This window comes from Geotrypetes seraphini, chromosome 7, assembly GCF_902459505.1.
Source record: "Geotrypetes seraphini chromosome 7, aGeoSer1.1, whole genome shotgun sequence".
NCBI lineage: Eukaryota > Metazoa > Chordata > Amphibia > Gymnophiona > Dermophiidae > Geotrypetes > Geotrypetes seraphini.
In genome coordinates this window covers 190,197,269-190,221,872 of record NC_047090.1, presented here as the reverse complement: position 1 = coordinate 190,221,872, position 24,604 = coordinate 190,197,269, and the positions used below count along the sequence as shown (strand labels likewise).

Below are 24,604 nucleotides of genomic sequence, written 5' to 3'. Positions count from 1 at the left end.
AGATGAAGCTGAAGAATAGAAATGCTTCTGTTACAGTAAAAATAATATTGCTTGATTAGCATGTGATAACTAAGTCATAAGGACATAAGCACCCATATCTGATCTTGCAAACTGTTAACCTCTAATCTCTAAACTATGAATGTCCCAATCAATTAATGAAACTTTTCTAACTCATTGTAAATAGCACGGAACTTCACGGTCCGGCAGTACATAAACTGTTGTTATCATTAATGTTGTTAATATCAGATGGTCACTGTTATACTCTGTAATTCGCTGACTGTACAGTTTCACCTCACTGTAAACCGCCTAGAAGTCGCAAGATTGTTGGCGGTATATAAGAAGGAGAAATTAGGTTCTTACCTGCTAATTTACTTTCTTTTAGCTTCTCCAGACCAGTAGAGGTTAACTTTACGAATGGGTATATATCTAATCATGACCAGCAGGTGGAGACTGAAAACAAAACTTTGGGACAGTATATCCTAGCCCCTCCTCTCTACTTCCCTCAGTCTGCCGAATAGCCAAGCAGAACCAAGAACTGGAAAACAACAGAGAGAAAAAACAATACTCCGAAAGGAGTAACAAATAACATACCAAAAATGCTGTTGGAAAATGCAGAGGAGAAATTCCCGAAGGAAGAATGTCCCCACAGCTCGCCAGCTAAGCCAGCCGAGCCACAGCCGCTGTTCTTCAATTCTCCCCGGCCCTAGAAAAATACTAGAACCCGCAGCAAAAACCAAAAAACTGCCCGCGCAACAGCCCCAACAACAACAACAACAGACAGGGTGGGGACCTCTACTGGTCTGGAGAAGCTAAAAGAAAGTAAATTAGCAGGTAAGAACCTAATTTCTCCTTCTTTAGCACTCTCCAGACCAGTAGAGGTTAACTTTACGAATGGGACGTACCAAAGCAGTCCCTCTCACGGGCGGGACCCCCGAAGGGCCGATACCAGAACACGCTCACCGAACACCGCGTCCCGACGCGCCTGAACATCTACCCGATAATGCCGAACAAATGAATGCAAGGAGGACCAAACCGCAGCCTTACAAATATCCACCGGAGGCACGAGCGACGACTCAGCCCAAGAAGCCGCCCTGACCCCTAGTGGAATGAGCCTTGAGAAACTCCGGAACCGGCTTCTGACTCAGAAGATAAGCGGAAGCAATCATCTCCTTGATCCAGCGCGCAATAGTAGCCTTAGAAGCGCCAGCCCCCCGACGAGGACCCGCCAGAAGCACAAAAAGATGATCGGAGCTCCGAAAATCCCGGGTCCGCTGCACATAAGCATGGAGGACCCGACCGACATCCAACTTGCGCAGCTGTCGTTGCTCAGAAGAACCCTCCCGACTACCCAAGACCGGGAGGACCACCGATTGATTGACATGAAAAGGAGAAACTACCTTCGGCAGAAAGGAAGGAACAGGCCGCAAAACAACCCGCTCCTTCGAAAACTCCAGGAAGGGAGCCCTACAAGAGAAAGCCTGTAGCTCAGACACCCGTCTAGCGGAAGTAATGGCCACCAAAAAGACCGCCTTCAGCGTAAGGTCCTTCAACGAACAGCCATCCAACGGCTCGAAAGGAGGGCGCACTAGAACAGAGAGAACCAGATTGAGATCCCAAGAGGGAATCGAGGGCCTTATGGGAGGCCTGATCAACTTGGCCGCCCTAAGAAAGCGAATCACATCAGGAATGGCTGACAAACGCTGACCTGTCACCAGCCCCCGAAAAGCCGACAGGGCCGCCAGATGAACCCGGAGAGAAGACCAGGCCAGGCCCCTATCCAGGCCATCCTGCAAAAACTCTAGAATGTTAGGCAGAGAAGCGCGAAAGGAGACCACTCCCCGCGCTCGGCACCATTCCTCAAAAAGACGCCAAACCCGCACATAAGCCCGAGAGGTAGAAAGCCTCCGGGACCCCAAAAGTGTAGAGATCACCTTGTCGGAATATCCCTTCTTACTCAGGCGGCCCCTTTCAAGAGCCAAGCCGTAAGACAAAAGGGAGACGGGTCGAACATGGGAATGGGACCCTGCGTCAGAAGATCGCACCCGAGAGGCAGAGGAAGAGGATCCGCCACCAGATGCCTCACCAGATCCGCATACCACGGACGACGAGGCCAATCCGGAGCCACCAAGACCACCAGCCCCGGATGGCGAACAATGCGAAGCAGTACTCTGCCCACTAATGGCCAAGGAGGGAACACATACAACAGCCCCTCCGTTGGCCACGGTTGGACCAGAGCATCCAGACCCTCGGCCAGACCGTCCCTGCGACGACTGAAGAAGCGGGGTACTTTGGCGTTGCCACTTGTAGCCATCAGATCCATCAGGGGCTGCCCCCAAGCACGCACTAGCAACTGAAACGCCTCGGCGCCGAGAACACCACTCTCCCGGATCCAAGAAGTGACGACTGAGGAAGTCCGCCTGAACGTTTTCTACCCCGGCAATGTGAGAGGCCGAGAGGTCCAGAAGATGCGACTCCGCCCAAACCATGAGCCGAGCCGCCTCCTGCGCCACCAGAGTGCTCTTGGTGCCCCCCTGACGATTGACATAAGCCACTGCCGTGGCATTGTCCGACAGGACTCTGACCGACTTGCCCAACAAAAGGGAGTGGAAAGCCAACAGCGCCAGCCGGACCGCCCTGGTCTCCAACACGTTGATCGATCCAGGAGGCCTCCTCCGTGGACCAGGTTCCCTGAGCTGAGTGACCCAGGCACTGGGCCCCCCAACCCAGGAGACTCGCATCCGTAAGGAGCACCGTCCACCGCGGAAGATCCAGACCCACCCCCCTGAACTAGGTGAGGGGTCCGGAGCCACCAACGCAGACTGCAGCGCGCCAAGCCTCGCAGGGGAACCGGAACATCCATCCCGTGCCTCTGGGGAGACCACCTCCGGAGCAGAGCATACTGGAGAGGACGCATGTGGGCCCGCGCCCACCTCACCACGTCCAGGGACGCCGCCATCGACCCCAGGACCTGGAGGAAATCTCGCGCCCGAGGACACCGGGACGCCAAAAGCAGGCGAATCTGAGACTGCAATTTGCTCACCCGGGCCTCTGGGAGGAAGACCTTCCCCAAGGAGGTGTCGAACAGCACCCCGAGGTACTCCAGACGCTGAGCCGGAACCAACCGGCTCTTGGCAAGGTTGACCACCCAGCCCAGCGACCGGAGAAACTCCACCACCCGAGCCGTAACCCGGGAGCTTTCCTGCAACGACTTGGCCCGAATTAACCAGTCGTCCAGGTAGGGGTGTACCAGGATGCCCTCCGACCGCAAGGGCTGCCGCGACGACCACCATCACCTTGGTGAACGTCCGGGGAGCCGTGGCCAGCCCAAAGGGAAGCGCACAGAACTGATAGTGCCGACCCAAGATCGCAAAGCGCAGGAAACGCTGATGAGAGGCCCGAATAGGAACATGCAAGTAGGCCTCCGTCAGATCGAGAGAAGTGAGAAACTCCCCCGGCTGAACCGCCAGAATGACCGACCGCAGCGTTTCCATACGGAAAGAGGGAACCTTGAGAGCCCTGTTGACCCCTTTCAAATCGAGGATGGGCCGAAAAGTCCCCTCCTTCTTGGGCACCACAAAGTAAATGGAGTACCTGCCCGTGCCCCACTCCGGGGGGGGCACCGGAACTACTGCCCTGAGATCTAGCAAGCGCTGAAGAGTCTGGCGAAACGCCAGCGTCTTCCCAGGAGTCTGACATGGAGAAGCGAGGAAAAAATCCGGCAGAGAGCGGGCAAACTCCAGGGCATAACCGTCCCGCACCACCTCCAGGACCCACTGATCGGACGTGATCTCGGCCCATTTGGGAAAAAAGTCGCGCAGCCGGGCCCCCACCGGAACCAAGGGGGGCGCCGGCAAGGCGTCATTGTGCAGGACGGGAAGCGGGGGAACCGGCGGAGGGATTCCCTGCCCCCCGACGGGCCCCCCGAAAGGGCTGCATGCGCTGGAAGAACCGACCCCGGGAAAACCCCGGAGACTGGAAAGAAGCAGCCCCACGCCCAGGGCGATACTTGCGAAATTCCCGCAAACGCCCCCGGGCCGCACCACCCCGAGACGCCGGGCGGGCACGGTCCTCCGGCAGACGGGGAACTTTCGAGTCCGACAGAGTCTGAATCAACTTATCCAAGTCCTCTCCAAATAAAAACGACCCCCGAAAAGGGAAATTTAGTAAGCTTAGATTTGGACGCAGCATCCGCCGCCCAAGCGCGCAGCCACAACACACGCCTTGCGGCCACGCCAAAAGCCATGGACTTAGCCGAGATCCGCACCAAGTCATACAGAGCATCCGAGAGGAATGAGGCAGCCATCTCAATCTTCGCTACCTCCTGATCCACCAGAGACCAGTCGTCAGACTCTCGATCCAAGACCCGCTCCGCCCACCGAAACACGGCGCGAGCGACCAGTCCCCCACAAATAGCCGCCTGGACCCCAAAGGCAGAGACTTGAAAATTTTGCTTAAGGATGGTCTCCAATTTGCGCTCCTCAGAGTCCTGCAAGGCAGAACCGCCCTCAACAGGCACGGTATGCCGCTTGGAAATAGCCGAAACCACCGCATCCACGACTGGCGAAGCTAACGTAGCCCGATCCCCTTCAGGAATGGGATACAGGCGAGCCATGCTGCGCGCCAGCCGAAACGGCGGTCTCCGGCGTTTTCCACTGCTCAAGAATAATATCCCGAATATCCTGATGCATAGGAAAAGAGCGGGAAACGGAACGGATCCCTCGCAACAGAGGGTCCCCCACACGCGGAGTCTCCGGCGGCGCGTCCTCAAAACGCAAAGCCGAAGAAACCTGTTGAATAAGGTCAGGCAGCTCATCTCTCTGAAAAAGGCGCACCACGGACGCCTCGTCACTGGAGAACGGGAAACCCGACAACCCGCCGCCAGCCTCCGTCCACTCCAGAGGGTCCTGGAATTCCTCAGAAGGGTCCAGGTCCTCCTCCAGACCGACACGTTCCTCCGACCACAAATCCTCGTCCCACGACACCCGCGGACGCTTGGACAAGAGAGGCGGCGGAGGGGACGTCACGTCAGACGAGAGAGGCAAAGCCGCAGGGAGCGCGGAGGAAACCCCACCCCCCGAGACCCCCTGGGCGCAACCGGGACCCCCAGCCACCTGAAAATAGGCTTTGCATAATGAAAAGAAAAAATCAGGGGAAAAACCCCCCGAGGGTCCCAAGGGACTCCCTGCCACAGCAGGGGACCCAGCAGAAACCTGCCCCTGCTTAGCCAAAACAGGGGGAAGGTCACCTGAGGTGGAAGACAAAATGGAGGGGCCAGACAGAGAAGATGGCGTCTTTCCCGCCAAAACAGCTCCCTCCATAGCCTGCAGCGGCTGAGAGACCTGAATAGTCTCAGCCGCTAAAACAGGCAAGCCGGCATCAGCTGTCAAAATATCAGCTGAGAGGGAATCCTCTAAAACCCGACCGTCGGCGGCTCGGGGAATCCCTCCGTGGGCGGACGGAGAAGACCGGGCTTCTCCACCGTTCCCTGCCGACTCGCGAGGCACCATCGGCGGGGAGCTCTGGGCGCCTGCAGCCGCTGCCGACGGAGCTCCTCCACCGCACCGGCCTGAACACCGCTTGCACAGGCCGGCCGCGAGTGCCTCGCGTCTGGAGCACAATGAGCACTTTTTCCCTTTAGAAGTGCTCATTGCTCCATACGCGACCTAGCTGTAAAAAAAGTGCCGGTTAGTTGAAAAAATACAGTAAAATACAGTTTTCTTAAAGGGATACAACCCTCCAGACCAGCACTATCTCAGGATTTTTTTTTTTTTTTACAGAACAGACTCCACAGGCTCTCGAAGCAATATGCCTTGCTTGATTTAGGGGGCAAGGCTTACTGCTGAGGCTCCTCTACAAAAATATGGGGAGGTGGAGGAAGTGGGGGGAGGGACCCCGCTCGTGACCCGCCGGGTTTGACACCCCCGAGGTCGGACGAACCCCCAAACAGAGTCCGTCCAAGCTCCGTCCGGCTAAAAACAGGGACAATAAACCCCTAAACAAATTCCAACAGCCCTACCAAGGGAGATGGGTACAGATCACTCAACACCTGCTGGAGACTGAAAGAAGACTGAGGGAAGTAGAGAGGAGGGGCTAGGATATACTGTCCCAAAGTTTTGTTTTCAGTCTCCACCTGCTGGTCATGATTAGATATATACCCATTCGTAAAGTTAACCTCTACTGGTCTGGAGAGTGCTAAAGAATAAAGTTATTATTATTATTAGTTATTATTATAAGCAATGCCTCCGCTGGGTCAGACCTGAGGTCCATTGTGCCCAGGACCTGTGCAGTAATCCTCTATCTATTCCCCTCTATCCCATTTTCCAACAGGAGATTGTTCAATCCTTTCTTGAACCCCAGTACCGTACTCTGCCCTATTACGCCCTCTGGAAGCGCATTCCAGGTGTCCATCACATGTTGGGTAAAGAAAAACTTCCTAGCATTCGTTTTGAATCTGTCCCCTTTTAACTTTTCCGAATGCCCTCTTGTTCTTTTATTTTTCGAAAGTTTTAAGAATCTGTCCCTCTCCACTCTCTCTATGCCCTTGTAAGGCTCTATCATATCCCCTCTAAGTCTCCTCTTCTCCAGGGATAAGAGTCCCAGTTTCTCCAATCTCTCAGCATGAGAGGTTTTCCATACCTTTTATCAGACGTGTCGCTCTCCTCTGAACCCTCTCGAGTATCGCCATATCCTTCTTAAAGTACGGCGACCAATACTGGACGCAGTACTCCGGACGCACCATCGCCCGATACAATGGCATAATAGTTGCTAAGGAAAATTACTAATGAAAGAAACCGTGTGGCTTGAAATTATTATGGACATACCCCACTGAGTACAGGCTTATCCGTTATTAGTGAAGCAAAGAGAAGTACAGTGGAACCTTGGTTTACGAGTGTAATTCGTTCCAGAAGCAGGCTCGTAAACCAAAATACTCGTATATCAAAGCGAGTTTCCCCATAGGAAGTAAGAGAAACTCGCTTGATTGGTTCCACCTCCCCTCCCCCTGGCCGGCGCTGCTCCACCCCACCACATCCCCAAAAGACTCCCCCACCCCCGAGGCCACTGGTGTGCTTCCACATCCCCCCGTGAACCAGCATAGCCCCCCACCTGCAAACGCCGTCTCCACCTCCCCTTGCGAACACTCACCCAATTCCGCGCGAACTGGCATCCCCCGCCTACCCAAACTGAATGCTTACCCCCAATGTGGCACCAGCATGCAGCACCAACCCACAGGAGGTGCCGGTGCCCGAAGATCATGCTCAAGGCCTTTTGGCTCTCGTTCTCTTTGAGAATCTTGGAGAGAGGCGGGAGCTAGAAGGCCTTGAGCAAATATTTGAAAGAAGGTGGGTGGGACGGGATATAATTTTTATGTTTTTAGAATTATATGAGAATTACAAGTGTTATTGTTGTTACTAATGATATATTCCTGTACGCTTGCTGTAAGTTTTCAAAATGAATAAAAAATTAAAAAAAAAAAAAAAAAAAAGATGCTGAAGTTTGTGGCAGTCATAAGCAACTTCTAAATAACAGAAACACAGGCTACTGGTCACTCTGATCTGATAATATTTTTCACTGTTTCCTTGACAAATGCCTGGGAAGCAAAACATATCTGTTTATAAGAACTAAGAAATTATCAATTGCAAAGTTAGGGGGAAATATTGATGAGCTTATAGTTAGTTGAAAAACCATGTGATTGTAAGTATGCAATTCGTAATTGATTATTTTTGAGCTTGTAATTTGATTGGAGATGATATTAACCATATACGTTTCCTAATGAATGAGATGATGTCAGGATATTTAATAATGAATTATTAATGATGTCATTAGCCCAATAAAATGGCATGTCACTTGTATTTCAGGGAGATTCTTGGTTGTCTCCATACCAGTTGGTAGGATGCCAAGAACTCCCAAGGCCTTGAATGTTTAAACCAGTGGTTCCCAACCCTGTCCTGGAGGACCATCAGGACAGTCGGGTTTTTGGGATAGCCCTAATGAATATGCAGGAGAGAGATTTGCATATAATTGAGGTGACAGGCATGCAAATCTGCCCCATGCATATTCATTAGGGCAATCCCAAAAACCCGACTGGCCTAGTGGTCCTCCAGGACAGGGTTGGGAACCACTGGTTTAAACTATACTTTTGTGTTTCGTAGTTTTTTTCCTTGGTTTCCTCCACAGATGGAAGAAAAGAGCTGATGGGGTGTGTAGCCTGTTCATGTACTTATTTAAAGAAAATAGCTGCATTTGGAGATAGGGTTCCTGGGGGTATGTTTACATCAGGGCAGGAAGCAGAGATTGCATTTTCACAGCTGGGCCTATTCTTTTCTATCGGAAAAGCAGGTGGGTGCAACTGCAGTCCTCTAACCCACAGCAATCTTTCATCTGAAAGTAGGTTCACACTTCCCTTTTGAAAATTTAGTGCAGAATTTGTCCCAGTGTGGACGGTCTCAATACTATGACTCCCGCATGTGCAGAAAGAGCATCCACTCACATAAAATCACATTTTCAAATATTTATACAGGGCTGACGAACACCAGAAAGTGGTCCTTTCCCACTTCTCTCCTGACCTGCCTTGGATCTTTCCTTCTATTTTTGTGCCAGTTCTGCACTAATGGAAGGGGGGAAGTGTGGTATAGTGGTTAGAGCTAAAACCTCAGCACCCTGAGGTTGTGGGTTCAAACCCTGCACTGCTCCTTATGACCCTGGGCAAGACACTCAATCCTCTACTGCCCCAGATACTATTTATGAGATCCACTTCACACAGATTTTAAGGGGAGTAAAACCTACAGCTCTATTCTCTCTGTAAAATGAGGAATACCTGTGTCTGGGGCCTTTTCACCAGCTCATAGGCATGAGGGCTTTTCACCAAGGATGAATGAGGTCATTGTTTATTTCTGCCTCCAAAATGAAATCAAACTCAAAGTGCAGCCTTGCTCTTTCGTTGATGGCACTCACATTATGCAAGTTGTAGAACACCTCCAAATGTAAGCTGCTGGGTTTGCGGTAGTCATATTTTTAATATTTTTGTTTAGAAAATGCTGCTCACGCCAGCAAACTCAGGCAGTTTAGAAAACACTCCTCTTTTTTTTTTTAATATTCCTTATCTAACAACAGGTGCAACAGATATTAACAGTAAAACTTATACAATATCACTTGATTATTCTTAGTAATTTCACAATAAAGAAAACACTCCTCTTCTAAAGTGCTGCTGGCATCAAGCACACCCTGATGTCTCAGTTCCAGTCTCTATGTTATATGGGGCTCCACAGCAACCACAGGAAGTGGCTGTTTGTCCACGTTACAGTGTCCTCATCTTTAAGATTGCTGAAGTCTAGGGGATGTAGTCTTCTTCTGAATGAGCTGAGTGTTGTGGGGTGTATACTGATGTGGGAGGGAGGGTAGTAGTTGGGTGTAGAGCATGGGTTGGAATGGTTTTGGTGGAGGGATTGTTTCTACCCGAGATGCTTTTTTTTCTATTGGTGCCAGAGGATGGAATATTTTAGAGATGTTTTGGTATTGGAAGGGAGGGGGGATGATTCTGTTGTGCTTTTCTTTTTCATTGCTGATGTGTGTATTTGGTACAGGATGGAATCATGTCCTGTCTTCTTTGATGGGGTTCCAGGCATTATCAGAAACCAGATTCCTGGCCTTTTATGTTTAGGGTGGGCTTGATGATACATGGTTCTGTCATTTAGGAGTGCAACTGGGAGGGGGATTATATTTGGTATTGAAGTTGATTGTATCTTTGCTTATTGTGGCAGTTGTTTTCAATAAAAATGTTTTAACACTAAGACTGCTGAAGTCGAGACACCTTTGCATACATCATTATATGCAGACTGGAATCTGGGAATATATTCTTTTAGGCTTCCACGGCTGGTGTTGTGATTGTTGCAGATGTTTGGATCTCGCCAAGACAACTGCAACAATTATGGGAATATAGTTGATTGCTGGTCTCTCTTCTACTAACATAAGACAGTTGTGGCTGTTGGGGAATGCATAGTCTTTATATATGGTATCACTGGTTACCTACAGTATTGACTCCAGTTCAAATTGCTAACTTTGGTGCATTAGGCACCATATTGCTATTTGGCATATACCCCTGGCCAAATGCGGAGATCAGTGCACTAGTACTCCCAAGATTAGAAGCGAGAGAGAGAGAATGGGGGGGGGAGTGAATACAGGGGCTACTGCCAATGTTTTGAAGATGTCTGCAAGTTCTTAAATAAAATCAGACTGAAAGAAAATTTACAAAAAATCCCTTTGTCTAAGCCACAGTAAATGAGCTGGAAGGAATCTGTATTGGTCCTTTACATTAGTCTGCCTTTGCTTCAGTATTACATTGTCACCAGTGCAGAACCAGCAGCAAACACTCAATAGAATGTTTAAAAGGTTAGAGAAGCTGGAAGGAGTTCAAGAACCCTGAAGGACAGCCATTCACTACCTCTAAGGCTGTTCCTTTCACTTAAACTCCAGCAGGGCTTTAATATAACAAGGCATCACATCAGTACAAGGCACATTACAAATAATTAAACATTATCTGAGAATAATCATAAAAATTACAATACCAACTGTAAGCATTATAACAGACTCTGAACGATCCAACACTCAGCTGTACATCTCATCTTCGGCCTGAAGAAATCAGACCTCATCACGCCATACGTTTAATTCTTCCTAGTATCTCAATTGATGTATTCCAATTTTAATTGACTGTTCACTATGTTATTTTAACTACACTGACTGTATGTATTTTCTTTTGTTGTGAGCTGCTTTGAACCTTTTCTGGTATAGCAGTATACAAAAAAGAAATTATTATTATTATTATAAACAACTTCACTGGCTCCCCATTGAGGCCCATCCTCTCTTCAAATTTGGCTGCTTGATGTACAAGGAAAGCTACATAATGGAGGTGTTTGAATTTGCAACCCCCATTCACTCTCCTCCTAGTACATGCATTTCAGATGTAACCTAAAAACTCATTTGTACAATAAGATCTTGGTAGAACACTGATTATCCGGGGGTCTCAGTTTATATTTGAGTTCCCTCCGAAGTACCATTCCTATCACCCTCCCTCCCACTAGTGTTCCTTCTTTACTTCTGCTGCAGCCTCACGAGACTACTTTTGAAAGTCTCGGCAGCTATTTTTGTTGTTGAAAGAACATGGGCAGGAGCAAGTGGGAATTGCTCCTGTCCCAGCGCACTGCTAGACCACCAGGGAAACAAGGTAGGCCTGGGAGTTGGTGGTGTCTATTCGTGGAGGGAGGGGGAATGCTGCCTTTTCTTGTCGGGGAAGGGGGGAGGGGGGTGCGCTGATAGTATTTTTTAACAATTATTATTCAAAACAAAATGTCCAATCATCCGGATTTTTTGATTATCCAGACTGCTCTCTGCCAAGGTTAGTCCGGATAATCAACATTCTACTGTACTTCTCTGGCTCTGCTAGCCTTTAGTCCACTGTTCTTAAGAACATAAGAATTTGTACTATGTGCAGCCTTTGTGCACTCTTGAGATAATTTTTGTTAACCGTATTGAACTACCAGGTGTATAGCGGTATATAAATAAAACCTTATGTTATTATCAACATCAATCAGCCATCTACCTCAAAATCCTCACACATTATGCCATGCAGCAAAGTAAAATAAATATTAATCATGAAACTGTAAATTAGTAGGCAACCACTGATCAGGACATATTTAAACAACTACCACCAGTTAAGATATTAGCTGTTTTTCAAAAACATTCCACAACCGTGAGATCTTTCTCTGGGGCAACTAGTCTAAGATGAAGATAATTGGATTTCTGCCACTGAAGGGTGTTTTACACCTATGGTCTTAACTACTGAGCCATAGCATTAGCCTTCAGTACTTACAGTGCGTTTCAATTCCATCTTCATCCTCCTCTTCCTCATCACTGGAATCACTGGCATGGATGGTGATAGCAGTGCTGGTCACTGGAACCCAATCAAAGTAGAGGCCAAAGCCAATGTCGTAGTCATCGGTGGCAAACTCCCAGCAGATGCGCTTGCCATCAGGGTGGGTGGGCACCCTGATTGTCACCACTTCTCCTCGTTTCACCACCATCTGTGCGTTTTTCTCCTGGCTCATTTTAACCTTGAACTCTTTTATCTTAGGAGAAGTCCAGGTGGAAGCTGGGGACAGTGGTGGAGGGGTACCTGCAGAAGAAGAAGATGGGACTCTTCCAAATCAGAATTCTTAGCGGGCTCAATTTCACCAACAATATCTGGTACATTACATACAAGTGGCCAAACTTTACACAACCCACAGAGCCCATCATCACTCCTGCTGTTCTAGTACTGAGATCTCCACCAAGCTCTTTCATCAACCACACCCTTCTATTCTTAGATAGATTCTTAGATGCTGTGCAAGTGGCTCCTCACTCCTGCCCTACAGCAGTTGCAAAGACCAAGACCCCCTACCACATAAATAGCACAGCCAATGCACCCGCTCTGCAGCTTTCTCTGCTATCCCCATGTTGCTTTACACTGAAGCACCCCCTGCAATTCCAGAGCTCTATCAGTGCAACTCACTCTTGCCATGCAGCACCCTCTGCTAGTCCAGTCATGCAGTTTCCTCCCCCCCCCCCCAATACCCACAAATGTATTTCAGGCCTAGCTTGCAACATATGGTCCCATCCCCTTCAGAGAAACCGACTTCCCCAATGTCTCACCTGCCATCTCATCCTCTGACAAAGGCAGCGCTTCTTGGACAATGTCCACTTTCCCTGTGTGATCGGACTGCATCATAAGGATGTCCCCTGGCATTTTCCGGGCTGGATGCTGGTACCTCTTGAGTTTGGCAGACTGGGTGAAGGAAGCACACAATCATCTGGCACCTGTTCACTATGACTGGCAGTGGTACCCTGCTTTGCAACTCACATCAACGAGACTTTGTTAAGCTCTAGATCCGTCATTACTAAAGAGGCATAGATCTAAGTCTAATAAATGCTGGCATTATAATCTGGAAGTAGGGACATTGGATCATTTACTTTTTTGCTGTCCCTGTATTAAATTATTTTGGAATTCAATTTGGACGCAGGTTAACCGTTTACTTGAAAATCATGTTGCTTTGTCTTATGATACTATTCTATTTGGCATGGCTATGAGGAAAAAAAGTCAAATTTAATCTTATAATAACAAACTTCTATTAATAATGACAGGGGTGGCAATTCAGCACATTACGGCTAATTGGAAAAATTATACAAATCTTAATTATTCTTTTTGGTGGAATTCACTTTGTCACATTTTTAAAATGGAAAGAGCAATTGCTGCGCAGAAAGGTAATTATAACAACTTTATAAAGATCTGGGGGCCATTAGAGAATTATTGTAATGAATGAACATCGTTTTCCTTTCTGATGGATACATGTATTTTATTGGGGGGAGGGGAGAAATTGGATGATTAATATTTTTATTTAATGATTGGATTTCTGTATGTATTATGAAAATTTTCATTGAAGAATTGTTGGATGGGGAAGGGTTATAATTTCTATTTTAATGGATTATATGTATAAGAATGTCAAGTGCTGTATATTTTATTAGTAATGTAATGTTTTAATATTAATCACTTGTTTGTCAGTTTTAAAATAAAGAATTAAAAAAAAAAAAAAAAAAGAGGCGGCATAAGAGGAAAATCCATTCTGCTTAAAACTAAAACCCGTGACCTTTGATGGCATTGCTAAATGTATTCTGTGTATCATAAGCACCAGGGGGGGGATTAACATGGGTGGGCATTAGGTAACCCCACCATCTCACCTGCCCTTCTCAACCCCCTCCCCCCCCCCCCCCCCGCAGCTAAAGGATGGTGTGGTTGGTATGTAAAACTCACCAAATTGCTCCTGATGTTTAAAAAAAAAAAAATAAATAAATAAATAAATATCCCCCACATGCTGAATTTTGACTTTTTTCTGTGCTCTTAAAACTTCTGCTCTGACCCCAGTCCAAATAAACTGAATCTAGACCAGTAGTGATCAGTAGGGAGCAAAGATGTGCTCCCTTCCCCAAAAGCTCTTGGCAGAGCTTCGCACCTCTTTGAAGGTTGTTTGGTCATGCTGCACCTCCTCCTTTTCCAGTGACCTTTGGTTGCTGACTACATCACATTTCCCAGAATCCTCTGCAGAATCCACCAGTGAAGCAGGTTGTAGCCTCTCAGAGAAAGAAAACAATGCAACATTAATTTTACACAAACTTTGACACTGTAAGGAATTTCAGACATGCTATACCTACAGGATAATTCCTAACAAAGAAATGCGGTAACCGTACACACACTCTCCATCACATATGTGGCTGCAGGTATGATTCCAGAAACTCAGGTCAAGCAATTACGAGAGGGGAGTAAAGAACATGTCATCCTTGCAGGCCTAAACACTGGATCACCATCAAGCAACATAATATAAAATCAGAAGGTCCCAAAATGATGAAAGATGGCTACTTATACCCCTAAAAACTGGTTCAAATATTAATCAGAAATATAAAAAAAAACTAATTCTGGAAACAGAGTTTACAAAATTACAACAAAAATCTTGAAAATATGATTTCAATCATTTCAGAAATCGAAGATAATTTGAACATTCACAAATATTAACTGGTAAGTCATTCCAGCAATTTACTAATTGGGAGTGTATGGCACAGTAGTTAGAGCTACAGCTTCAGCACCCTGAGGTTGTGGGTTCAAATCTCATGCTGCTCCTTGTGACCCTGGGCAAGTCACTTAATCCCCCATTGTCCCAGGTACATTAGGTAGAATGTGAGACCACCGGGACAGAGAAAAATGCTTGATTTCACCTACCTGTCAGAGACTGGCTGCGGGGGATCAGGCAGGGTCAGAGCCGACATTAGGGAGCTCAGTTCACAGTCACTGCTTGTGTTTTCATTTTCTGTGGGGGTAAGAAGAAGCAACACAGGTCAAGTTACTATCAGCATTCAGCAGAGCAATTTGGGAAGAAGGAAGAGTATTTGCTTTTACTCAAGAGAGAGGGAGCATTAGCTTAAAGCACAGTGCCACAGGAAGGGCCACTCACCTACTCCTAGGTATAGATTATAGACTATTTTCATTTAATTTACTGTCCATAGATACACCTTAAGAACATTTCAGAATTTAGCCCTTCCTAGTCTCAGCCAGCACAAAATGGGGCCTCTAGTTATTAGGGCTGTACCAAATATTCGTGTTCGATTTGATTTGGCCTCAAATACATCATTTGATATACTGCCCTTAAGTGAATCCATCAGGACAGTTAACAATTAATCAAACTAAGAGTCATAAGGAGCAAGCAAGTAGAGTATCCCCAGCCGCATGGACAGAATAACTGGCTAAAATGATTTTGTCTTACTCTGCTGGTATCTAACAATTCATTTTAATTTTTGCATGAGATCCTATCTGAACTAGTAAGAGGGGCTGTTAGGAATTTAAAGTATTATGGAAGTAACATAGCAAATGATGACAAAAACCCGTCTGCCCAACCATACACGCTCTATAAATTAATCATTTAATATTTTCCGATTAGAGATCATTTTAAAATGTACTTTCTACTGTTAAAGGGCTCTTATAAACCTGCATGATTACATACACATCTGTAGGTGCATGGAAAGAATGTGATCTGTGTGTAAGCGATCCTGACCTGGGGCCATAGTTTGGGCAGAGTGCAGGCTAAGTTGAGGTTTTATAAAATATCCTGAGTGCTTATTTTATAATGCATGTCTTCATAAAATAGAAAGGTGCCTTTTAGGAATTCTCATAGAGGTATCCTCTTATAAAATTACTCCCTTTACAATGCTTCATTTCTTTTTCAGAAAGCTATTTAAAGAGACAGACCAATTATTCTTCTGAAACCTTTCTGTTTCCATCTTCTCCAGCATTTCTGTTTTTTTCCCCCAGCCCAGAGCATAAAACCTCTCTCCTAGTGGCTGGCACAAGAATATTCGTCCCAAAGGGAACCAAGTCTTAGAGACAAGCCCTTTGAGCTCTGCACAGAGTCTGCAAACCCCCCAGTCCTAGTTACACCTAATCAGAGAATAACAGCTACACAAACACAGCACAAGTGATTAGTTCTAAAGCCCACAATGCGGCATCTGAAACAATTTTAGAACAGCAGCCAGTTCAGATATGTTTATATATGCTCTCTATTTTTTTCCCTTTGGAAACTCAAACTTATCCATCTTAGTTTAACCACACGCAAGACAAGGAGGAAGTCTAGAGTAGCAGCATCGATGGAGCATTAAAGCAGAGCACGATTTTGGGTTTCAAAATGGGACTGGACAAATTCCTGAGGGAAAAAGGGATTGAAGGGTATAATTAGAGGGGTACTATACAGTACAAATGCTTTAAGAGTAATAGATCACTTACAGGTCATTGACCTAGGGGGCCGCCGCGGGAGCGGACTGCTGGGCATGATGGACCTGTGGTCTGACTCAGCAGAGGCGATTCTTATGTTCAATAGTCTTGACATTCACACAAGCTCAAAATAATCTCAACCTGTTCTTTTTAAACATACTCTTTTGGTACACAGCAGTCAGATGGTATCTCTTGTTTTCTTTTGTTTGTTTTTTTATATTGTAGTTCTTGTCTTTGCTCTGTAAACTTTATTTTATTGTTCACTGCTTGAAGGGTTTTCCATAACGTAGATTCACATAAAAATAGTAACATAGTAGATGACGGCAGATAAAGACCCGAATGGTCCATCCAGTCTGCCCAACCCGATTCAATTTAAATTTTTTAACTTTTTTCTTCTTAGCTATTTCTGGGCAAGAATTCAAAGCTCTACCCGGTACTGTGCTTGGGTTCCAACTGCCGAAATCTCTGTCAAAACCTACTCTAGCCCATCTACACCCTCCCACCCAGCCCATCCTCCCCCAAACGGTCATATACAGACACAGACCATGCAAGTCTGCCCAGTACTGGCCTTAGTTCAATATTTAATATTATTTTTTGATTCTAGATCCTCTGTGTTCATCCCACGCTTCTTTGAACTCAGTCACCGTTTTCCTCTCCACCACTTCTCTCGGAAACACATTCCAGGCATCCACCACCCTCTCCGTAAAGTAGAATTTCCTAACATTGCTCTTGAATCTACCAGCCCTCAACCTCAAATTATGTCCTCTGGTTTTACCATTTTCCCTTCTCTGGAAAAGATTTTGTTCTACGTTAATACCCTTCAAGTATTTGAACGTCTGAATCATTATCTCCCTTGTCTCTCCTTTCCTCTAGGGTATATGGTTATATCGAAGGGGATGGGAAAAGGAATTGCAAGTCCACTTACAGTCCTGGGATATCATAGAACAGATTAAGGGAGTCCCAGCTTTGAACCGCAACGCTTCCCTGCAGGAAGGTTACTTTAGGGAGACCTTTCGAGCGTACCTAATGTCAAAACAGTATTTTATTTGTGGAGGAGCTGGTACCTAGATGTGCAGAAAATGTGGGAAGGGGGAAGGGACTTTTGGGCATATGTTTTAGGAGTGTGATCTTATCCAGTATTATTGGCAGGAAATATTACACTGTGTGTACTGGGCTTCACATTGATTTGTCTGGTACCTCAGAGCAATTGGTGTTGGACTTGTCAGGGGCATTTGGTACTATGGGTTGAGCAGGTAGATTATTCTGTCGTAAGCTTAATCTGGTGGCCCAGAAAGGGATTATGAAGTATTAGGCTTCAAGTGAACCTCCTGGGTACTGGCTCTGGCGGGCAGATGTGCATCAATTGGCCTGCTGGAAGGCCAGAGATGTGAAAGGCTCCCGGAAGGGATGTCGGTGCTTCTTGCAAATTTGGGATCCATATAAGGAGATTATGTACTTACCCTGGAAAGCTCTTTTCCAGTAGATAGGGGAGACATTCTAGACCAGTGTATCTCAAACTAAAATGATCTTTGAACCTTCATTAGGCACATACAAATAAACATTAATATTTAATATATATGATGTCCAATAATGCATGTTTACATGAGTGTTCTGGGTGATGTGTGGTATTAAGGTGAACATCACTATTGTGTCTTATCAAAACAAGTTCTTGTTAGGGGTGGGTGCCTAGGGACTTTAAGTTAGCTTAGGGGGGACACAAGGTTGAAGATTTGCCAAGGGCACCGAATACCCCAGCCCTAGCCCTGACTAGAGCCCAGTGGTGTCACACAGCAGAGTCTTAATCTCCTGAACATCAACTAAAAGACCAAGTAACTGTCACCACCCAGCTCCCAATAATAAAGTTACTTCTGATCTGATCTCAGCCATAAAGAGATAAAACAAGTAGTAAAGAAAAAAAAAAAAAAAAAAAAAAAAAGACAGTTCATCATTTGGATCTGAAGGGAATGAGTAAAACGAGGACCCCATGGACCTTTCTGGATCTCTACTGCACGGCTTTAAAATATGCTTACCTCGGCCTATATGTGGGAGTTAAAACAAGGATCCCTGCGGACTCCATGCCATGGCTGCTTTCTTTTTAAGGCAGTATGCTTTAGCTCCACAGGATCCGTAGGGCCTCCGGGTAGAAGGGATTTGGGCAGTGGGGTACAGAAAAGTTGGGCACAAGGTAGAGCTAGGATAAGACAGCGGGAAATTCATGCAGTATTCAGGACCAGCATTCCCAACCAGGAAGGATAGAAGTTAAAAGAAAGATCCCGGGACCCAAAGAACTAAAAGCGAATGGCCTTAAAATCCATAGAGATCCTGGTTTTTTTAAACTGCCGCGGACATCACAGATCCTGCTTGGGAGGGGAGGGGGGGGGTAAGTAGAGATCCTTGAGATCTGTAGGATCCTTGTTTTAGACAGTTCTGGGATAGAAATAAGATGATCCCCGATTTTTACTGAACTTGTATTTTCTTGCACAGAGGGGGCTAGTTGAAGAGACAGTGGCCCCCTGAGCCATCTCGCCCCTCCTCTCCCGTCGCTTCCGCCACTACAGGTCCGGACTGGGTCCTGGTGGTAGCCTTTATCGCCCAACCCTGAGCATAGCTTAACCTGTGGGGAAGGGGTAAAAGCGTCCGTCCTTCAAAATGAGAGCTCGGTGCCACTTGTAATCTCTGGCTCTGACAGACCTGGAGGACAATTTAGCCGAGACTAAAAGGTCAAAGATCTTGAAGGATATGCAGGGCAGACCTTTGCACACATTTTTAAACCCCCCCCCAACCCATGCAGTGTCACAGCGCGGAGGGAGGGACGATGGGGCTCATTAGCCAAAGCGACAAGGCCGAGCTGACCTTTAACCCCTTCCCTGCCAGCTGATGCTCAGTGCAAATGGGACGAGGCGAGAGCCTAAAGGGCAATCGAGAAGCGACAAGGCCGGGACGCAGCAGTTGTCAAGTGAGAAAAAGCGAAGCCCCGAGTCCTGCCGCGAAGAGGGGAAAGGAGGACCACTTTGAGCGGGAAGTTGTCGCGGAAACGCACCTGCTGACTCCTCAGTGAAGGCGTCGAGGCCAAAGCGGGAAAAGAGAGCGCGCGAAGTCACCAGAGAAGGACCCGCTGGGCCGTTGCTCTTCAGAGCGGCGAGTCAGCTCGCGCGCCTCACCACAGCAGAGGGCGGAGGTGGCGCGAGAGCGTCCGAGACCCGCCCACCCTCCCTCCCTTACCTGCAACCCCCTTGGCCGAGTCTTCCGCGCGGGCAGCACGCGCCCGCCACATCTGCTGCGTCCTCCTTCCGAGCGCGAGCGGCGCGAGCCACGCCCGCCCTGCGCCGGAAGCGCGCGTTGCCATGGCGGCGCCGCACGAGCCCGAGTGCCTGAGCTGGACCCGCGAGCAGGTGGCCAAATGGATCCGCGACAGCGGCTTCCCGCAGTACCAGGTGCGCGCTCGAGACACGCCTAGGGCGAAGTCCCTGCTCGGAAGAGCTTACGATCTAGTTGGCGTAGACAGGGCCTAGAGGGCTTGGGCTCAGTCACTTGCAAAGCAACCCGTCCCTAATGAATATGCAAAGGAGGGAGTAGGCATGCAAATTCAGTCATCACGGATATCCTCACAGCTTTAAAAACCACTGATGATGTCATTCTCAAGTCACGCCCTCGCCCCGCCCCACTAACCTCAGCAATCTCATTGTCCCCGCCCCTTTCCCAAATCCCGCTTTCCTCATCTGCTCAATTCATATTCCTTTACGCAGGTCTCTTCCCCCCACCCCCATCTATAAGAAATTACCCAACCCTGGATAAATTAAGAAAAATTGTTCAGACAGACTTTGGAAACTCAGGAAACCTCACTAGACTCAACACCGATGACACTTTTTTTTCCCTTTACCTTGGGGCTCATAATAAAAAAAAAAAAGTCTAAAAATTCCCCTAAATGGCTACTTGGACGATCAAAAAGTCTGATTGTCCAAGTACCCATAACCAAAGCTGGTTTTAGACGTATCTAAAACCAGCTTAGGCCTTTCCTCTGCCTCTAAACGCATAGAGCCAAAAGAGGCGTTTTTAGAGGAGGGGAAAGGGTGGGAAGTGGGCCGACCTAGACCTAGGCCTACAGCAGGTATAACCAAAACTTTAGGTAGGTTGCCTAGTCGGCACTTATACATTTTCACTTAGACCAAGTCAAAACAGGTCTAAGTGCTGAAAAGGGGCCGCTGAGCTGATCGCTGCAGCTCAGCAGCCCCAGCAACCAACCTGCCGGTGATCCTCACCCCAAAGTGCCACGGTTCGGAGGCGGGTGGGCGATCACCATCGCCAGCAGGAGAGATGAACCATCTCTCATGCAACGATCAGCCCTCCCCTGGCGATTACAATCAGGTAGGAGGGAGCCCAAGCCCTCCTGCCCCAAGGCACTCCAAACCCGCAACAACATCGGGGCAAGAGGGAGCCCAAGCCCTCTTGCCCCGGCGATTCCCCTCCGATTATGATGGGGCCAGGAGGGAGCCCAAGCCCTCCTGGCCCGGTGACTGCCCACCCATCCGATCGGTCCATACAGGCAGGAGGGATCCCAGGCCTACCTGCCCTCAACGCACCCCCCCCCCGCCAACCCCTCGATCACCCCCACCCCCAATCCCCCCTCTTACCTTTAAATTGTTGGCCGGACGGGTGCCAAGCCTGTCCGTTTGGCAGGCCAGCCATCCGTTGAATGGCTGGCTTTAGGGCCTGATTGGCCCAGGCAGCTCAAATCCCGCCCACAGGTGGGGCTTGAAGCGCCTGGGCCAACCAGAATCAGGGTTCAGGGTACCGCAGAGCAGGAGGGCTTGGGCTCTCTCTTGCCCCGATCTTCATCGGGGATTTGGGGTGCCGTGGGGCAGGAGGGCTTGGGCTCCCTCTTGCCTCTATATTCTTTAGGGGTTCGGGGTGCCGTGGGGCAGGAGGGCTTGGGCTCCCTCCTGCCCTGATCGTTGTGTGTGTGTGGGGGTGGATTCTGTGACCAGTGTTCTTTTTGACAGACACCGGTTACAGAATCCAGCTTTTCCTTCGCCTAAAAGCCCTTGTTTTGGATGTTTAGGACTTAGGCTTTTTTTAGGTTGATTATATGGTGTACGTTTAGACGTAGTGGTGGTCTGGGTATTTAAACAGCTGAACGTAGAGGCAGGCCATTATAAAAAAAAACTTTTTGGACCTTTTTTTTGATAATGGACATTTTCCCTGCTTCTACTTTCAACGTTTAAGGTCTTAGGCCAAAAGGGGACTTAGATGTTTTTTTTGATTATGCCCCTCCTTATGTATATGTATTGTATGTTATTCCCCCCCCCCCTTTTTTTTTTTTACAAAATCTTGCGTGGTTTTTAGTGCCGGCCGTGATAGTAACAGTTCCAACGCTCATAGGAATTCTATGTTGTATATAAGATTTTATTGTAAGTCACCGCGATGCCTCTTAGCCCACTTCGGCAGTATATCAAGTGCCAAATAAATAAATAAATAGGACAAGTAGGAGGTTACAGAGTTTATCAGGCACGGGTGCTTTACAAGCAAGTACTACCACTATTTCTATAGCGTTACCTAACAAATGCAGCACCGCTGTACAGAGTCACAAATAAGAAGAAAACAGTCCCTGCTTGAAAGAGCTTACAATCTAAACAGACAAACAGGATGACATCGATACAGTTAAGGGGAATGGTTAATCTGGTAAGGAGTTAAAAGCAACCTTGAAGTGAGTCACCCTTGATAGTCTACTGGCAATCTTGGTGGTCCCAGTCAATTAACCTGGATCCCTCTCCCCCTTCCAAGGACATAAGAATAGCCTTACTGGTCAGACCAATGATCTATCTAGCCCAGTATCCCGTCTTTGCAGAGACCAATCCAAGTCACAAGTACCTGGCTGTACCCAGATAGTAGCAGCATTCCATGCCACCGATCCAGGGCAAGCAGTGACTTCCCCTATGTCTATCTAGCAGACTATGGACTTTTCCTTCAAGAACTTCTCTAAACCTTTCTTAAAACCAGCTATATTAACTCCTCAAAAGCAAGAAGTATGATTCTTAATACTTTATATTAGATTTAAATAAATGTGGGTTTTTTGTTTTTTTTAATATTTCTATTTATTTGGTATTTTATGTCACCTTTCATTCTAGGGTAGGGAGGGAAATAGGTATGATGATTTTAATATATATAAAGTAACTAGTGTTTAAGCCCGTTACATTAACGGGTGCTAGAATATATGTCTGTCTGTCTTTCTTTCTTTCTGTGTCTCTCCCTGCCCCTGTCTCTCTCTCCTTTCTTTCTGTCTTTCTCCCTCCCGCTGTCTGTCCTTTCTTTCTGGTTGTCTCTCTGGCACCCTGTCTGTCTTTCTTTCTGTCTCTCTCTCTGCCCACTGTCTTTCTGTGTGTCTGTCTTTTGTTCTAATGCGCTGCTTGCCTGCCTGTCTTTCTGTCTCTCCATGGCCCCCTTCTGTCTCCCCTCACCCAAAGCAAACCAAGATTGCTCCCAGGCCCCCTTTCCCTCTCCATCCCCTCCACTTCCCTGTGCAGCAGCATTTCCCTCCCACCCCTGTGCAGCAGCAGCATTTCCACCCCCCATACACACACTTCCCAGTACAGCAGCAGCATTTCCCGGCCTTCCCTGTGCAGAAGCAGCATTTCCCCCCCACACACACACACACACTGCCCTGTGCAGCAGCAGCATTTCCCCCCCCACACACACACACACTTCCCTGTGCAGCAGCAGCATTTCCCACCCTTCCTTGTGCAGCAGCAGCATTTCCCGGCCTTCCCTGTGCAGAAGCAGCATTCCCACCTCCCACCCCCACACACACACTTCCCTGTGCAGCAGCAATATTTCCCGGCTTTCCCTGTACAGAAGCAGCATTTCCTATGCTCCCTTCCCAGCCGCCGCATTTAAATTCAGATAAAAGCGCTGCACCGCGCTACCGCTGGCTTCAGCGTCTTCTATCCACTGCGGCCAACCCTAGCGGAAACAGGAAGTAGTCAGAGAGGGCGGGCCGCAGTGGACAGAAGACGGCGAGGCCAGCAGTAGCGCGGTGCAGCGCTTTTCTCTGAATTTTAAATGCGGGTGAGCCGGGGAGAAGGAGGAGGCTTTAAAGTACAGTAGCTGGTTTTGGCGGTGAGTAAGGGCGGGAGGGGGGAGTCGCTGGCTGTGCTGTGTCTCTCTGTGTTTGAATTCGGCAGGAGGGACACAGCACTTGTCAGTGGCCACCGAGGTCGGCAATCGGGGGGGGGGGGCGAGGACGCAGCTCAGGAGACTGGGAAGGTGTTGGCGGGCGTTGGTGGCTGGGGTCTCCTCCTGTCTCAGGGGTCCAGCAGGGAGAGAGCTTGCCTGCGCTTCCTCCAAGCAGCAGTTGGTGAGTGAGGGCAGGAGGAGGGGAGTGGCCAGAATGTTCCCTGCCGCCGGGTTCTAAAATGGAACACGGCCACGGATCACACACACAGCGGCAGGGAACACGCTGTTTTAACAGCGCATGCGCCGGTAACCTTTTATTATATAGGATAAGGGGGGATATAGAGAAAAATAGTTTAGATATATTCAAATATATGTCGGAGGAATGATAAAATGTGTATGCAAATGTTTTATTATGAATTTAATTGTAATGAATGTCTTTTTGTATCATATTATTGTTTATTTATTTGATTCCTTCAATAAAATGTTATAGTATAAAATACAGGGGGGGGGGGTCGGAAATTGAGGGAACATATTGAGAGATATAAAAATCTATTTTGAAGGAATGATAAACATTTATTAGAAGTTAATATGGTCAGTTTAAATGTAATTACTATTTTACTGTGTTATATTATTATGTATTTATTGTATTTCTTCAATAAAATGTTATAAAGTAACCGCTCTTACCACATCCTCTGGCAACGTGTTCCAGAGCTTAACTATTCTCTGGCTGAAATAATAGTTCTTCCTATTGGTTTTAAAAGTATTTCCCTGTAACTTCATCAAGTATCCCCTAGTCTTTGTAAATCTTGATGTAGCAAACTATCGATCCACTTCTACACCACTTAGCCTTCTCTTTTCCAAGCTGAAGAGCCCTAACCTCTTTAGTCTTTCCACATACGAGAAGAGTTTCAACCCCTTTATCATTTTGATCACTCTTCTTTGAACCTTTTCTAGTGCCAGTATATCTTTTATATGATAAGGAGAGCAGAACTGAAACATAGAAACATAGAGTATGACGGCAGTAAAGGGCCAACGGCCCAGCAAGTCTGCCCACTCGAATAACCCACCCTCCTAAGCACTTCTTCGAAGTGAACC

At 47.5% G+C, this 24,604-nt stretch overlaps 2 protein-coding genes across 4 annotated transcripts in view; one reads left to right on the top strand and one right to left on the bottom strand.

Moving 5' to 3' along the window:
- Positions 1-19,715, bottom strand: part of TMED8 (transmembrane p24 trafficking protein family member 8) — a 31,105-nt gene extending 11,390 nt beyond the window's left edge. Inside the window, exons 1-5 of one of the 3 annotated variants that reach the window (XM_033951639.1) lie at positions 19,562-19,715; positions 14,798-14,885; positions 14,037-14,154; positions 12,682-12,814; positions 11,864-12,166 (exon numbers count right to left, since the gene is read on the bottom strand). In XM_033951639.1, coding sequence (XP_033807530.1) covers positions 11,864-12,166; positions 12,682-12,814; positions 14,037-14,154; positions 14,798-14,885; positions 19,562-19,685 — 766 coding nt within the window. In that variant the 5' untranslated portion in view covers positions 19,686-19,715. Of the gene's footprint in view, positions 1-11,863; positions 12,167-12,681; positions 12,815-14,036; positions 14,155-14,797; positions 14,886-18,369; positions 19,144-19,379; positions 19,513-19,561 lie in introns of those variants that run through there. The other 2 variants (XM_033951642.1, XM_033951641.1) reach the window with 2 other exon arrangements.
- SAMD15 (sterile alpha motif domain containing 15) overlaps positions 19,641-24,604 on the top strand; it is a 34,204-nt gene continuing 29,240 nt past the window's right edge. Inside the window, exon 1 of the mRNA XM_033951643.1 lies at positions 19,641-19,773. Within this exon, the coding sequence (XP_033807534.1) occupies positions 19,684-19,773 (90 nt within the window). The 5' untranslated portion in view covers positions 19,641-19,683. The remainder of the gene's footprint in view (positions 19,774-24,604) is intronic.